The sequence below is a fragment of the Anomaloglossus baeobatrachus genome, chromosome 11 (genome assembly GCF_048569485.1).
Source record: "Anomaloglossus baeobatrachus isolate aAnoBae1 chromosome 11, aAnoBae1.hap1, whole genome shotgun sequence".
Lineage (NCBI taxonomy): Eukaryota > Metazoa > Chordata > Amphibia > Anura > Aromobatidae > Anomaloglossus > Anomaloglossus baeobatrachus.
Genome location: NC_134363.1, coordinates 158,352,344 through 158,368,053, shown reverse-complemented (window position 1 = coordinate 158,368,053; position 15,710 = coordinate 158,352,344). Strand labels below are relative to the sequence as shown.

Below are 15,710 nucleotides of genomic sequence, written 5' to 3'. Positions count from 1 at the left end.
TCAAATCTACTCTATTAGAAAGTAGAACAGCTTTATAAACTGGGGAATCAAAGGATCTTCATTTTTGGGTGGTCGCCATAAAAAAAAAAAAAAAAAAAAAATTGGCCACTGGCTCTGTACAGTAGAAGCATGAACAGATGACTTGACATATAGGCCCTGATTTATCCTTATAATTGCTCCAGTTTTCTGGAATTATTTGCTCATTTTAGTGGCTTTAATATTTGCGTCTTATTCTACTTTCACCAAATTTTGGGGGTGCATGTCACTCCAGTCCATGCCTGGAAAAAAATTTCAGGAGTAGTTTTTCAATTTGCCGCTTTTTAGCCAAACATGGGACTTTTGAAGAGTCACAAAATAAATGTTAAAGCCAAAAAAACCAGCATTTTTGACTTGCTGCCAAATACATGAATCGCGTGAGCTATTTTGAAGAATTTGGTGTAAAAGTCTGTGAATAAAACAAAACAAAAAAAAGAAAGAAAAGGGACTTCAAGACATCGCAAATGATGAATTCGATCCATAAAGCCGAAGAAGATCTCAAGTGTCCTTCAAGTATGGCCACAGATCATGCCATGAACATAGTGAGAGATTTCTGAAAAATAGGACGGAAAGGGCAATACTAGGCATCAAGTGATGAGCAGGATTCTGTAACGCAGTGCAAGTCAGTCTATGTATACCACTCAGAGCTTTTCAATATTCAGACCAAAATTTTGAGGGAATAAAAACCTAGTTTAGAACCAACATGTCATTTCGGAAGCCAGAAAAATCCCACCGCCTTGGCTCTGACGACAAGGCGAATATGAGCAGATCTGGAAGGCTGCGAGGAGAAGTCGTGCTGGCGGAGTGACCTGCATATTGTGCTTGGAAGCAGCTTGTGCTCCGCCGCTCAGTAATTTAAGGCTTGCAATGTGTCACAGCTGTTTGTGCTTCTTTACCAAGGCTCTGGCTGCACGCTTTATCCCTGCCCGGTTTCCAACAAATCGCTCAGACAGCCTGCCCCGTCCTCTTCACCCCCAGCAGATTTACACCACAAAGCAGGACAGACAGGGTCATTAGAGGTAATAATGCATTACAAATCGGGGTCTCCATCCTCTTCGCACTCAACTAAAAGGGGCTAACCGTTAACAGTCAACCCGCCGGATTTAGGCACCTCATCAACAGTCAACCCGCCGGATTTAGGCACCCCATGAACTGTGCCAGGTTAGGCCCAGCGCACCGGGTACACCTGCACCATGCAACGCAGATGATAATGTAATCAATGCTATTCCACATAAGCAAAATTAACCAAACAGAATGGTCTATTACCCTTGGCATATTCCAGAAAGGAACGGTAATGATACTGTCTGAAAACCTGTAATCAATTTCTTTTTCACGGCAGCTCTATCATTATGCTGCGTTCGATCTGTGTGCCGGCGGGGATTTATTAAATCTCACAATGCAGTGGAGCCTGCGCCAGTTGGATCTGGCTCCAACAGTTCTCAGAACACATAACTCGGATTATTATTATTATTTTCTCGCAAACTTTAAAAAGGAAAGACAAAAACAAAAAACAGCTGTGATTAAAAAGGGGAAAAGAAAGACCATAGAGACTATGAAAAACAGGGATAGTATTCTATATGTGGCATTACTGTATGCACCGCTTCTATAACCCTACGGTTACTACGTCCTGCTGTGGTTTCTTGTATTGAGAATCAATCATCAGAACATGATCTATTGTCTAAATCGGGTTGTTGTGTTACTCTGCAAAATTTTCTTTTTGGGCATTTTTTTCCCCATATCACAATGTATATTAATGAAAACATAGAAATCTTGCAAATTTTCACACTGGCCCCTGGGGCTATTCTAGACTCTACTTGTTTTTTTTCCCCCAGTACATTCACATGTACATTAGCAGCAATAGACTGATGCAAACCGTATTTTTTGTAGTGAAGCATCTACTATAGAGGTGTTATCAGTCATTGTACAGGATGGGGAGGAGGTGAGCTGTGACATCACCTATTGCGAATGGTGGATCCCATGCTATCTAATGTATACAGAGGTGTATCAGTCATTGTACAGGAGGGGGAGGAGATGAGCTGTGACATCACCTACTGTGAATGGTGGATCTTATGTTATCTACTGTACATAGCGGTATTATCAATCATTGTATAGGAGTTGGAGGCGAGCAGTGACATCACATTGTGAATGATGGAGCCTGTGTTATCTACTGTATATAGAGGTGTCAGTCATTGTACAGGAGGAGGATCTGAGCTGTGACCACCTATTGTGAAAGGTAGATCCTGTGTTATCTACTGTATATAGCGAGGTTATCAATCTTTACACAGGAGGTGGAGGTGAGCTGTGACATTACAGTGAATGGTGAATCATGTGTTATCTATTGCATATAGAGGTGTTATCAATCATTGTACAGGAGGAAGTGAGCTGTGACAACTATTGAGAATGGTGGGTCCTGTTTTATCTATTGTATATAGAGGTGTTATCAGTAATGTAAAGGAGAAGGAGGAGGTGAGCTGTGATAGCTGAGGTGATTGGTGGGATCCTGTAATCAGCTGCATATAGAGGTATAACCTGTTATTGTAACTTGTCTGTAGTGCTAATGAATCTTCTGAAACAGTCTTCTGTAAAATACATGAATTGTGGGTCTAAAATAGCCCAGTGGCCAGTGTGAAAATTGTAAGATTTCTACATTTTTTTTCCTTTTAGAAATTGTGATATTTAAAAATATTTTTTTTTCACATTTAACACAAAACCCTGAATTACACAATAGGTCTTTTTCAGATTATAGATACTCTTTAATTATTTTCTTTTTCTACTCTGTTACTTTAGAATTTGAAACAAATCATATATAAAAAATAAAACAAAAACACAAGAGGCGACCACTTCTCACACACTATCACATCTCAGCTATCCACGGAGGATTCACCTTTGAATTTGTTAACTACTGACATTGGATTTCTTCCCATTCCCCATGAAGCCAGAGACCTTTTCACACATCTGTCACATCCAATGTCAATATCTCACAATTGCAAATATCATTCTGAAAGGTGTAGGGCGATGTTTGTTTAGTGGGGGGCATGGTCTCTTATTAAGGATAATGCTTAGTTTCATGGAGAAAAATAAAAGTATCCAAATGATAGAAGGGTCTTCTAATAATAAGCTGCAAAAGTCCAGATGTTCTCAACAGGGACACAGAACTATTGTGCAGTCTGACACCTTGGTTTCCTATCATTTATTACCCCTAAACACAAAATGATGGGGCATGTTAACTTGCAACATGCCCAATCATGTCATAGCCACCTGCAGTGCATAAGCCTGCTTTAGCCACAGTAGCATCTTGGCGTATTGGCTCCTAGACTTTGGGCAGCCCTGATATAGATCAATGTAATCAGCACCAGGATTAAAAAAAAAATAATATATCCTATAATGGCCCTCTCATTCCTATTTTACATTTTAATATAGAGCCATTTAAATGATCAACTAATGTCTCCCTTACGCAATTTGGTTAAAAAAAAAAAAAAAAAATCAATAGAAGTTCCCACATAGTACAGTACCATCTGTGATTTATTAGCCTCCTACAGATTCCCTTTCAAAACACATTTAAGAGATCATTTGTAAGCGGACTTGCAGCGGTTGTTGCAAGACATTTACATTTCTAAGCAGGAGAAGTCAGTGCCACAAAGTTAATCACACTAATTAATTCCGGATAGACGGCACAAGACATGATGCAGAAATGGCTTCGCCTCCTCGCAGCAACACAGCCCGGCTCTGGAGAGACGCATACAGGGACCGGCAGCCATCAATAACCGGAAGAAATCACATTATCCATGACAGATGAGACAGAGAGTGACGCCATTGACGACATCTGCAAAAAAGCCGCATTGTACGTCTCATATTACTAGTGGTACCACCATATACCGTGGTAAGGTGCATTGAGCAGGAGGTTGGACACGATGTCCCTGGAGGTCCCCAAACTCTACCATTCTATGATTCTATAGGGGGCTTACCAGCTTTCCCATAGAAACCACTAATGTGCAACAATCTATGTCTCCCCACCCATATGCACAATCGTCTGGAATATTCACAGGACCTTGATCTAATGGTCTTATCGGTAGTCCATGGCTGCCGGACCACAACCCTGCAAACCTTCTAACTGCTGGCATAGCTTTGGAATAGTAGGCCCAACACTGCTTCATGTGTGTATCATGCCACAATGGGCCTACTAATCAGGAGAGGCACCAGGGAGAACGCTAGCAAGGCTCTGGTCCATTGACCATATTGGACCTACTAATCAGGAGAGGCACCAGGGAGAACGCTAGCAAGGCTCTGGTCCATTGACCATATTGGACCTACTAATCAGGAGAGGCACCAGGGAGAACGCTAGCAAGGCTCTGGTCCACTGGCCACACTGGGCCTACTAATCAGGAGAGGCACCAGGGAGAACGCTAGCAAGGCTCTGGTCTATTGGCCATATAGGGCCTACTAATCAGGAGAGGCACCGGGGAGAAGGCTCGCAAGGCTCTGGTCCATTGGCCATAGTGGGCCTACTGATCAGGAGAGGCACCGGGGAGAAGGCTAGCAAGGATCTGGTCCATCGGCCATATTGGGCTTACTAATCAGGAGAGGCACCGGGGAGAAGGCTCGCAAGGCTCTGGTCCATTGACCATATTGGACCTACTAATCAGGAGAGGCACCAGGGAGAACGCTAGCAAGGCTCTGGTCCATTGACCATATTGGACCTACTAATCAGGAGAGGCACCAGGGAGAACGCTAGCAAGGCTCTGGTCCATTGACCATATTGGACCTACTAATCAGGAGAGGCACCGGGAAGAAGGCTAGCAAGGCTCTGGTCCACTGGCCACACTGGGCCTACTAATCAGGAGAGGCACCGGGGAGAAGGCTCGCAAGGCTCTGGTCTATTGGCTATATAGGGCCTACTAATCAGGAGAGGCACCGGGGAGAAGGCTCGCAAGGATCTGGTCCATCGGCCATATTGGGCTTACTAATCAGGAGAGGCACCGGGGAGAAGGCTTGCAAGGCTCTGGTCCATTGGCAGTGTTCATAGCTTGTCCTGCAAATCTTTTTGATCAGCTGTAATGCCACCATATGTACAGGTTTCAGCACGGCCTTATGCACTTTAATGAAGCTGACCTGCAATACTAAACAGACAGGAGTGGCGCTGTTTCCAAAAAATGAATTTTTCTTAAGTGGGAAGGTTATTTGACTTAAGGGGGTTGTCCGAAATTTTAAGAACAGGAAATAATAAAGAATGGTAAATTCACGTGACCTTTGCATCCATAGGCCTCAGAGTCAATAACCATTAGTGATGAGCGAGCGTGTGTGCCACGTCTCAAGCATCGGACTTTAAAAATGCTCGAGTTTCCCATTGAATTCCATTATACCCGGTACCAAAGTCGCACCCAAGCAACCTTATGCTCGATTGAGTAACGAGCAGAGGCGAGCACGCTCACCCATCACTAATAACCATCTATTTGCTGCCGAGGCCTCATAAATCATGTTGGTTATGTGCCATACAGAGACCACCGGAATCACGCCGCTGGATTTAATGGATGAGTAGCACCGTACTTATATTTTTTTATACCATCTCCTGCTCTTAGGTGTCTGAATATTGCAGAATACGCCTTTAAGGCTGAGTTTACACTATGTTTTCTTGCCTGCTCCAATGAGGGCTTCATTAGAATAGTCAAAAACGGTTTTTCAGATGTGCATTGAGAGGATCCACCGACTTAAAGGTTTGTCTTAAGTTGATACCTAATTGCTGGTGTTACGACCATGTGAACTCCAAACGATCCCAAGAACAGAGAAGCCCCAGCGCTGTACTCCGGTGACTACCTCCTGCAGTCCCACTGAAATTAATGGAGCAGATGCACATCCTCGACCACTGCTCTATTTGGAGAGGACTGTTTCTTAGCCCTGTTCTCAGGATGACTGGGGATCTCAGCGGTCACACCAGATAGCAATAAAGCTTTCTCCTAATTGTCAAGCTTCCGGGTATGACAAGCGTGGGGCGGGGGATTTGCAGACCAAGACACGTCTGACACAACAAAATACAACTAACAAAGGGAACACCGGGGACGCAATAACAGTGGGGGGGCCTGGAACTATTGAGAGGAGATGGTGGGACACCTCCTATCCTCACCTGCAGCTGTCCCTACTCTCCTAGCCAGTCCCTATACAATCTCCGGGACGGTTGCCGAGCAGGAACCTGGGACCCTAAGAAGACCCTATAGATGCCCTGGCTCGTGAAGGGCAGGTGAGGTACACTAGACCGCACCACTGCACTAACAAGACAAGGTAAGGTAAGACAAACAGGGAGGAAAAACAAAGGATAAAGCCTGAGTACATGAAAATTCCACAGCAGAACCTTCCACCATGGTGGTCAGAGAAAAGCTGAAAAACTCATTAACTGCTGATGTACTGAAAGAAAAGAAACAATGTTTACATGAAGAACCCCAAATGGAAATGAGGGATCCCAATGATTAATTCCTCACTAGTCTCCAAAAATAGAGACATGACCGTGACACTAATTTATGGAAAAGTTAGTAACTTGGTACAAATGGCGTTTAAATAAGAAATATTTAGATTTATTGTGCCTGCTGTTCCAGACAAAATTACTATTAATTTTTTTTTTTTTGTTACTAGAAGCACATGATGCAGTGCTGATCAGGCAGGTAGGGGCATGAGGTGTGAACACAGCCCAAAAAAAAAAGCAGACTCCCCACTTAGAAAAGGAGCCAACGCATCATACAAGTGTATAAAATAGTATTGAAAACCACTAACATACCAAAATCATCATATATTGTCCCCACATAGCTTTCTCATGAGCCAGATCAGACACCCCCATACTTTGCACTGACGAGGGGCAAGCACCCCGAAACACCGTGTCTGCAAATTGGGATTCTGATCTGGCTTATATATCCTGAGTCATATTGCAAAGGATTGTTAAAAATCCACTTGTGACTTTTAGGATCGCTACTTCCAATAGGTGGCGCTGTGCTAGAGTTTGTCTCCTTTACTGGAGAGACAATTTGAATATTTCTTAGAGGGGCGTGGCAGCTATAAGTCCCCTTACTTGGCAGCCAGACTGGCTTGCAAAGTCTCCTTAAGGAGAATAGTGTTCCCCCGTGGTCCTCACATGGCTTTCTCATGAGCCAGATCAGACACCCCCATACTTTGCACTGACGAGGGGCAAGCACCCCGAAACACAGTGTCTGCAAATTGGGATTCTGATCTGGCTTATATATCCTGAGTCATATTGCAAAGGATTGTTAAAAATCCACTTGTGACTTTTAGGATCGCTACTTCCAATAGGTGGCGCTGTGCTAGAGTTTGTCTCCTTTACTGGAGAGACAATTTGCATATATTGCATATCACTGTATTTCAAAATAACAACAAAAAAAGGAAATGGAAAAATATTGCAGAAAACAGGGAGTGGGCACATTATCACCCCCCTTGTATACATATTAATGGAACAAAATTGAGACTCGCGTGATTTGTAGAAAACGGAGATTATTGCGTTATCATAAATTACAAAGGATATAATACAATTCACTTTTTAATGCTCCATTGTTATCGAAAGAAAAAAAAGAATAAATATTACCATAAGAAAACATGAGGCTTCGAGCAAACACAATGCGTGGTGACAGAAATATTATACCTTTTCATCTGTCTTTAATAGATATAACCTGCAAAACAAAGGCATTTTTATGACTCCTGTGTGCGTCACGTTCTCAGTAAGAGCTCAAACCACATGGCCGTAATTATACGAGGGAAGGAGGAACGTGCTAGATATACTCTGTGCTAATGAAAAAAAAACGACAATAATAAACCACAAAGTGCTAGTATAAGGAGAAGCGGCCTTAGGAGGATGCTGCAGGTTGCGTGCCTTTTATAAGTAGTTCAGTCTTTTCTGGAGGAGCAGATCTGAGAATGGGAAGAAAAGTACCATTATGACCCAGATTCAAAGGCTGGCTGGAGCATGGAAGGCACAAGGCAAATTAACAGCTCGCGGTAGCCGGGGCCCGCACGCCCGGCTGTCTCTGGTGGTGCTGCATCAGTGCACCGCACACGCTCCGGAGGAGGACGCTGAGCAGATGGTGACATCACTTCAGCTTATGTAGGGTATAAGCAGCTGCTTACGGCACATCAAGTATGCACAAGACGAGCGTGTGATATGCAGCCATTAGCCCAAATACAAGGGGGAACCAACAAAGGGAAAAGGATCCACAGTCCCAATGTGCGTGTAAGCTACTCCATGATCACGGGCTGTTACTGGAGGACATCACTACAACAGTGAAAGGGATGTAAATCAATGGAGGGTAATGGTTATCAGCATATTTCACACTTTTATATAGTGAATATACAATAGTATAATGAAAAAAATAACATCACACACGCAAAAGTGTTGTCACCTTTGAAATTGTTGCAGGAAATGTAGCATTTCTTCCAGAAAATGATTGCAATTACACATGTTTTGTTATGTTTATTTTCTTTGTGTGTATTACAACAACACAAAAAAGACAAAAAAGAAAAAAAAAAAAAAAAAGGCAATTTGAACATAATTTCACAGAAAAAAAAAAATACTGTATCTGGATAAAATTGTTGGCACCTTTCCAAAATTGTGGGTAACAAACTTTGTTGCAAGCATGTGATGCTCATTCAAACTCACCTGCCGGAAGATAACATGTGTGGGCAATATGAAAATCACACTTGAAACCAGATAAAAAGGGGAGAAGTTGATTCAAACTTTGCATTGTGTGTCTGTGTGTGCCACACTAAGCACGGAGAACAGAAAGAGGACACGAGAATTGTCTGAGGACTTGAGAACCAAAATTGTTGAAAAATATCATCTCAAGGTTACTAGTTCATCTCCAGAGATCTTTATGTTCCTTTGTTTACAGTGTGCAACATAATCAAGACGTTTACAACCCATGGCACTGTAGGTAAGCTCACTGGACATGGACGGCAGACAAAAATTGATGAAAGGTTGCAGGATAGTCTGGATGGTGGATAAGCGGCCCCAAGCAAGTTCCAAAGAAAATACGTAATTACTTACCGGTAATGTGTTTTTTCTAAACCCATGACAGCACCCTTATATCGTGGTGCTGTCATGGGTGCTGGAAAAATCAAGCTGTCCTGCAAGCTCAGGGGGCATCAGTGTCAGTGCGAACTTTAAGTCAACATCTGAATGAAATGAAACATTATGGAGGAGACCCTGGAGGACCCCACTGCTGACACAGAGACCTAAAAAAAAGCTGGAATGGTGTTTGCCAAAATGTGAGTGAGTAATCCAAATTTCTTCTGGGTTTTTGGGATTGTTTTGCTACCTCTAGCAATGTAGTTTCAATACACATAAAAGGAAATAATGTGTATAACAAAAAACATGAGTATTTGCAATAATTTTCTGGAATATATAATGTACATATAAACTTTTGTATTACTATTTTTTTCACTGGGCCATATTAAATGTTTTTTTTTTTTGCTGTGAAATATGCCAATAACCATTACCACTTATCGCTAGATACAGATCTATATCTGTCTGCCTGTATGATGCTAAAACGCCCCAAAACGTGGGCTAGAATTAAGCCAAGATTACGTGACCCATCTTGGGCACGTTTGCACGTATTTGACCGGCCAACTGTAGACTAGCTGATCTTTGTATGTAAACCAGAATTAAACAGAGCCGCGTCACTGGTGCTACACAACAACCAAAAAAAATTGCACAGTGCTGATGCTTAAATACATAAGCGCTGTAGATGAAAAGCGCAAATAGCAGCCAAACACTCAGTCACATGTGACTTGCATTGAAGTCTCTGGTAAGTGGGTCGTGCAAGACTTGCGACCAACTGCAGAAAATCCACCACCTTCGGAAGCATTTGCGACTCGGACGCAGTCACAATAGGTCGCAAGTTGTAATAGGACACCAAGGAAAATCATTAAAGGCGATGTTACATTGCGACACCGCGCTCTCCATGTTGTGTCACGTGTGTAGCGCATTACACCTGAGACTTGGGTTTGGCATATATGCATCAAATGCATCCATTCAACTAAGAGAGGCAGCGAGTGCCATTATTACCTCCAACAGGGTGGTATGTGATATCATAACTTTTTTAGCTATGTAGGAGAACAGACTGTTTTTCGAAAGAGGGGGCCGCAGCAAAAAGTACACAGTACAGTATACATTCTTCCAAAATTACACTATATAGATGTGTATGTGAAAAAGTGGCAAATTTCGGAGCTTCCTTCTGATGCTGAAATTGAGAAATCTTGGCAACGAAAGGCTCAAAGTGTACATTAAGACCAAGGATGTCACTCGTGACCACCGAGCGGATCAGATTCTAATTGGCCAAGTCCATTCGAGGGTTAAGCGACCTTCCACCTGAGCGGCTGGCATGTAATTCGCTGTTTTCCGTGCCACAGCTGCGACTTCCCTATAGCGATCTCAGCAGCTTACTTCGGCGCCTTTTAAAAAGGTATTGTCTTTGTGAGAGAACCCCTTTGACCATGAATAAAGCATTGTGGTTGGCTGAACGTTGCACACAATAATGTTTTCTTCTATACATCGGAGGCGGAGGCGGCGCAGGGCACCACACGTTGCTTCCTGCAGCGGACTGGTTGGCACCATAATTTTCGTTTTGCTATAATTTCCAAAAAAAATAATCCTAAAAAAGGGAAACCAGAGAAGTATGTCATCTTCGTTTGGACAATACACACACACACACTGTATTTTTCGGACTATAAGACGCACTTATGAAGGAAAGTGGGGGGTGCGTCTTATAATCCAAATGTATGCTACGGGGAATGAGGGTGCTGAGGTGGAGCGGGTCATCGGCGGCATGAGCAGGCTGTAGCAGCGCCTACCGTGATCACGTGGGTCTGCTCATTAGCCTATTTTCATATGCATCCTCCTGCCCATCATCTCTCAGCGCTGAAGCCAGCGCTGACAGGTGGGCAGGATGATGGGCGGGGGATGCGCGCATAATTAACAGCCGGACCGCGTGATCACCCCTGGCAACTACAGCCTGGAGTGATCATGTGTGGCTATATTGACCGATCCCTGCAGCATCGCGATGTCCTCCTGTCTGCCGGCTCGCTGATGTGTGTGGAGAGCGGAGCGCACAGCGATGAGGTCATCCCTGTGCGCACGGCTCCACACGTCAGCGGCGCTGCTGCTGGCACACAGGAAGACGTGCGATGCTGCGTGTAGCGAGGAAAGGTCAGCATAAACGTTTATTTTTTTTGTGGGCCATATAACAGGATGATGGTATATAACAAGATGGGGGCACATATCAGGATGTGGGCATAGACGGTACCTAGATGTGGGCACATACCAGGATGGTGGACATATATACAAGGATGGGGATCATATACAAGGAGGATCATTACCAAGATGGGGTACCTTAATAGAGAATTTGAGGACATTACCCCCATAACCGTGTCAGCAGCAGATCCTCGCCCCATAACAGTGTGTCATGACCACATTTTTTGCTTAACATTTTACTTTCCTATTTTCCTCCTCTAAAACCAGGGTGCGTCTTACAGTCCGAAAAATACGGTATTTTTTTTTTGCCAAAACAAGGATTAATAACTCCAGTGAAGCAAAAATTAGTTAATAATGCGTATCAGGCCGTCGCTGGCTTTGTAGTTTTATAAAAGGACACAGGTTACATTCCCACACGGCGAGGTGTAACATGAATATGCAGGATCAGATTTTGCACTTTATGAGCTTTCCTTCTCCGGTAACATGAGAAGTGACCGCTGACCAGCAGAAGACGCCGCATAAAATTAATCTACCGCTAAATGCGATTCTTGAATCTCTAGATCAAAATAATAACCTTAATCAGATGATTGCATGCTGCTTCATTACCCGAGCCCACCATCCCACTGGGCACATATAGAAGAATTACTGCCCTACAGATGTGGAAGGTAATGTCATAAACATGCCCAGAAACACACCTTTACAGCCAGATCGCATAATGCCGCTAAGCTGGGGGGGGGGGCGGCATTAGCAGGGCATTAAATCACAGGCTCCGCACAAGCCTCCGCTCTAGTGCCGCCGACAGGTATCTGTGTGCACTGATTCATGTTGTTTTGCAGACAGCTCTAATGCGCGGTGCAAAACCAATACTGACAACAAAAGAGTCGGCCTTTATTGCCGTTAATATCCCTGAGCAATTATGGGAACTCAGCAGGAAATTCTGCCCGGAATGGAAACCTTCACATTGTAATTCACGATTTCTCCTCTACTGCAGTAACTCCCATTGCATCAGCTTATTGTGTACAACACAGGAATAAAGGCATTATTACACCGAGCATGAAAAACACAAGTCTGCACCGAGAACTAGCAACAAGAAGGGGATCCGGTGTGCAAGGCAATCTAAACTAATGGAAAAAAGCAAAGGGGTGCAAGGTGCAAGTCACACTACATCCGATCCATTTTCATAGGTTTGGTCCATATGCAAATTCTTTGGCATATATCTAGATGGCTTTTCAGGGTACGTGCTTACATTGCGCGTATACATATTTACTATAGCTTACACTTTATAATACAAAAGCATCTGGGTGGAATTGATTTAGCAAATGCATTAACAAATGAGACCAAATTGACCGGTGGCTTTCCTGGTCCTTCCATCCAGTACTTCCACCATCAAGGGTGACATTTTAGATGTTAACACTACAATCAAGTCATTGCAAACTGGTCAAGAGACCTTCGCGATGGAAGTGGTAGAAGACTGGAAAGTTGACTACCGTATTTTTCGGATTATAAAACACACTTTTGCGCTCAAAAATTTGGAATGAAAATGATTGGTGCATCTTGTAATCCGAATGCACCTTACCGAGATGTGGTGGAGAGGGGTCGCAGAAGGCAGGCTCTGTGGGGCGCCGTGCTGTGAGGCAGGGGCATCCTGAAAATATCGGCGGTGCGGGCTTCAAATAATGGTGCCTGAAGGTGGCGCGTGCCCAGAAGGAGCTCTCGGCTCAAGATCTCATCTGCGCCTCCTCCAGCCCATTGATCTCCAAGCAGCAGAGAGGGCAGATGAGATCTCAGCTTGTCACTAGGCCAATAGCTCAATCTGTGCACACGCTAACACTGGGCACCATTTCTGTGAAGCCCGCACCACTGACCGTTTCTGGAACCTGCTTCAGCACTACCTCTCACCCCTGTATCCTGTGACCCCGCTCTACTACCGCTGCCTTCCCCCCCCCCCCCCCCCCCCTGGTAAAAGACCACCGGATTGTAAAACAGACACCCCCCCCTTTTTTATTTCATTTTTTGTGTGCCTTTTTTCCTCTCTAAATTTCGGGTGCGACTTATAAACCGAAAAATACGGTATATTAATTTTCCTTTATTTTGGACCATTCGCGGTTTTGCATTGGACACGTAGCAAGATCCAACACAAGGAAAAAAAAGTGGGGGGGGAATTTTTGTTTTGTGTAGACGTACAGGCCTGAAGATCTCGATAGAGTCTTCCATTTTCTCCAGAGCCCTAGAATACTCCTTATTCCTTATCCATCAAAAATCGGCATCACTCCATCTAGGAATTACCAATGTACACACCAAATGTGACAATGATGAAATGCTGAGTGCAATTAGACATGTCTGACATATTTTCAGATGAGTGGGAGAGACTATGAAAAGCCGTTCAGGTTGTATCAGTGACTCTATCTCGGGGTCTAGGACGGGCCTAACCATTAGGTCTTGTTCACAACAACACCGCGGCTGCATTAGCTCTGATAAAACACGCGCAGCTTATACCGACTCATTCACAATAGCTTAGTGGCTGCATGATGTCTACCGGTGATAACACAACTAATGGAATTAAAACACGATGGTCGCTGAGGCATATGAAATTAGTCAGGGTTGACGGACAGGGGAATATCACATGCACATTTGCTGTTTTGCGGACCACCGTGATAGCAGATGACCCTTTCAAATAAATCGCTTACACAATCCGCTGACTTCTAATTTATGGCTTTTAAAACGTCCAGAGCGCCATCCCAAGACATGAATAAGGAACGGTGAACTCACCAGCTTGAAATCTTGAATGCTACATATGAAGTATGGAGTGTTGGGTCTTCGGCTCTCAATATACACGCAATCTGGAGGGAGGAAACAGGAGAAAAGGTTACATGTCATCATAAGGGAAAGTTATATACCACAACGGAGATACAAATTTAATGACGGATGACTTCTATAAGGTCACGATAGCTTTCCAGTATGTTCAAGGCGTAATAAATGTAATGGAACGGTCTTTTCTGCAGATCTGGTGGTCTCCGCCAATCCTGCAGCGATTAAGTCATGTCACATGACCAATGCAGCCAATCAAGTGATAGACAACGCCTGTCATCACTGCAGGGCCGAGGACGACCATCGTGGTGGCGGAGGATTGAAGAGGTCAGTAATTGGTCTCCGATATTTAGAGAAATTCTCCACCCAATACCTTAAAGGGGTTGCTTACTTTTAGGGAAAAACATTTTTGCTTACTTAAATACATGCAATTTGGGCTAAATGCATTCTCACAATCTGGCTTCATGTCAAAAATTGCATTGCTGGCCTGCTCTAGCCTGCTTATTGCAATTACATGCAATTCCTCCTATTTTGCTACACAACCAAGATAAGCGCAGGGCTGGGGGCAGCAGCCTGTAGCCGTAGGCTTTATTTATGCTTGGTATCATATGAGGAGGACCCTATGCCATATTTATATATATATATATATATATATATATATATATATATATATATATATATATATATATATATATATATATATATATATATATATATATATTATATATATATATATATATATATATATATACATACATATATATACACATACACATATATACATATACATACACATATACACATACATATACATACACATATACACATACATATACATACACATATACACACATATATACATATACACACATATATACATATACACACATATATACATATACACACATATATACATATACACACATATATACATATATATACATATACACACATATATACATATATATACATATACACACATATATACATATACAGTTAGGTCCAGAAATATTTGGACAGTGACACAAGTTTTGTTATTTTAGCTGTTTACAAAAACATGTTCAGAAATACAATTATATATATAATATGGGCTGAAAGTGCACACTCCCAGCTGCAATATGAGAGTTTTCACATCCAAATCGGAGAAAGGGTTTAGGAATCATAGCTCTGTAATGCATAGCCTCCTCTTTTTCAAGGGACCAAAAGTAATTGGACAAGGGACTCTAAGGGCTGCAATTAACTCTGAAGGCGTCTCCCTTGTTAACCTGTAATCAATGAAGTAGTTAAAAGGTCCGGGGTTGATTACAGGTGTGTGGTTTTGCATTTGGAAGCTGTTGCTGTGACCAGACAACATGCGGTCTAAGGAACTCTCAATTGAGGTGAAGCAGAACATCCTGAGGCTGAAAAAAAAGAAAAAATTCATCAGAGAGATAGCAGACATGCTTGGAGTAGCAAAATCAACAGTCGGGTACATTCTGAGAAAAAAGGAATTGACTGGTGAGCTTGGGAACTCAAAAAGGCCTGGGCGTCCATGGATAACAACAGTGGTGGATGATCGCCGCATACTTTCTTTGGTGAAGAAGAACCCGTTCACAACATCAACTGAAGTCCAGAACACTCTCAGTGA

The 15,710-nt window shown here is 43.0% G+C and overlaps 1 protein-coding gene across 4 annotated transcripts in view; it reads right to left on the bottom strand.

Annotated features, from left to right (window-relative positions):
• RERE (arginine-glutamic acid dipeptide repeats) overlaps positions 1–15,710 on the bottom strand; it is a 432,422-nt gene that overhangs the window by 186,113 nt on the left and 230,599 nt on the right. For all 4 annotated transcript variants that reach the window (XM_075328175.1, XM_075328174.1, XM_075328176.1 and 1 more), the window contains one exon: positions 14,045–14,115. In XM_075328175.1, coding sequence (XP_075184290.1) covers positions 14,045–14,115 — 71 coding nt within the window. The remainder of the gene's footprint in view (positions 1–14,044; positions 14,116–15,710) is intronic.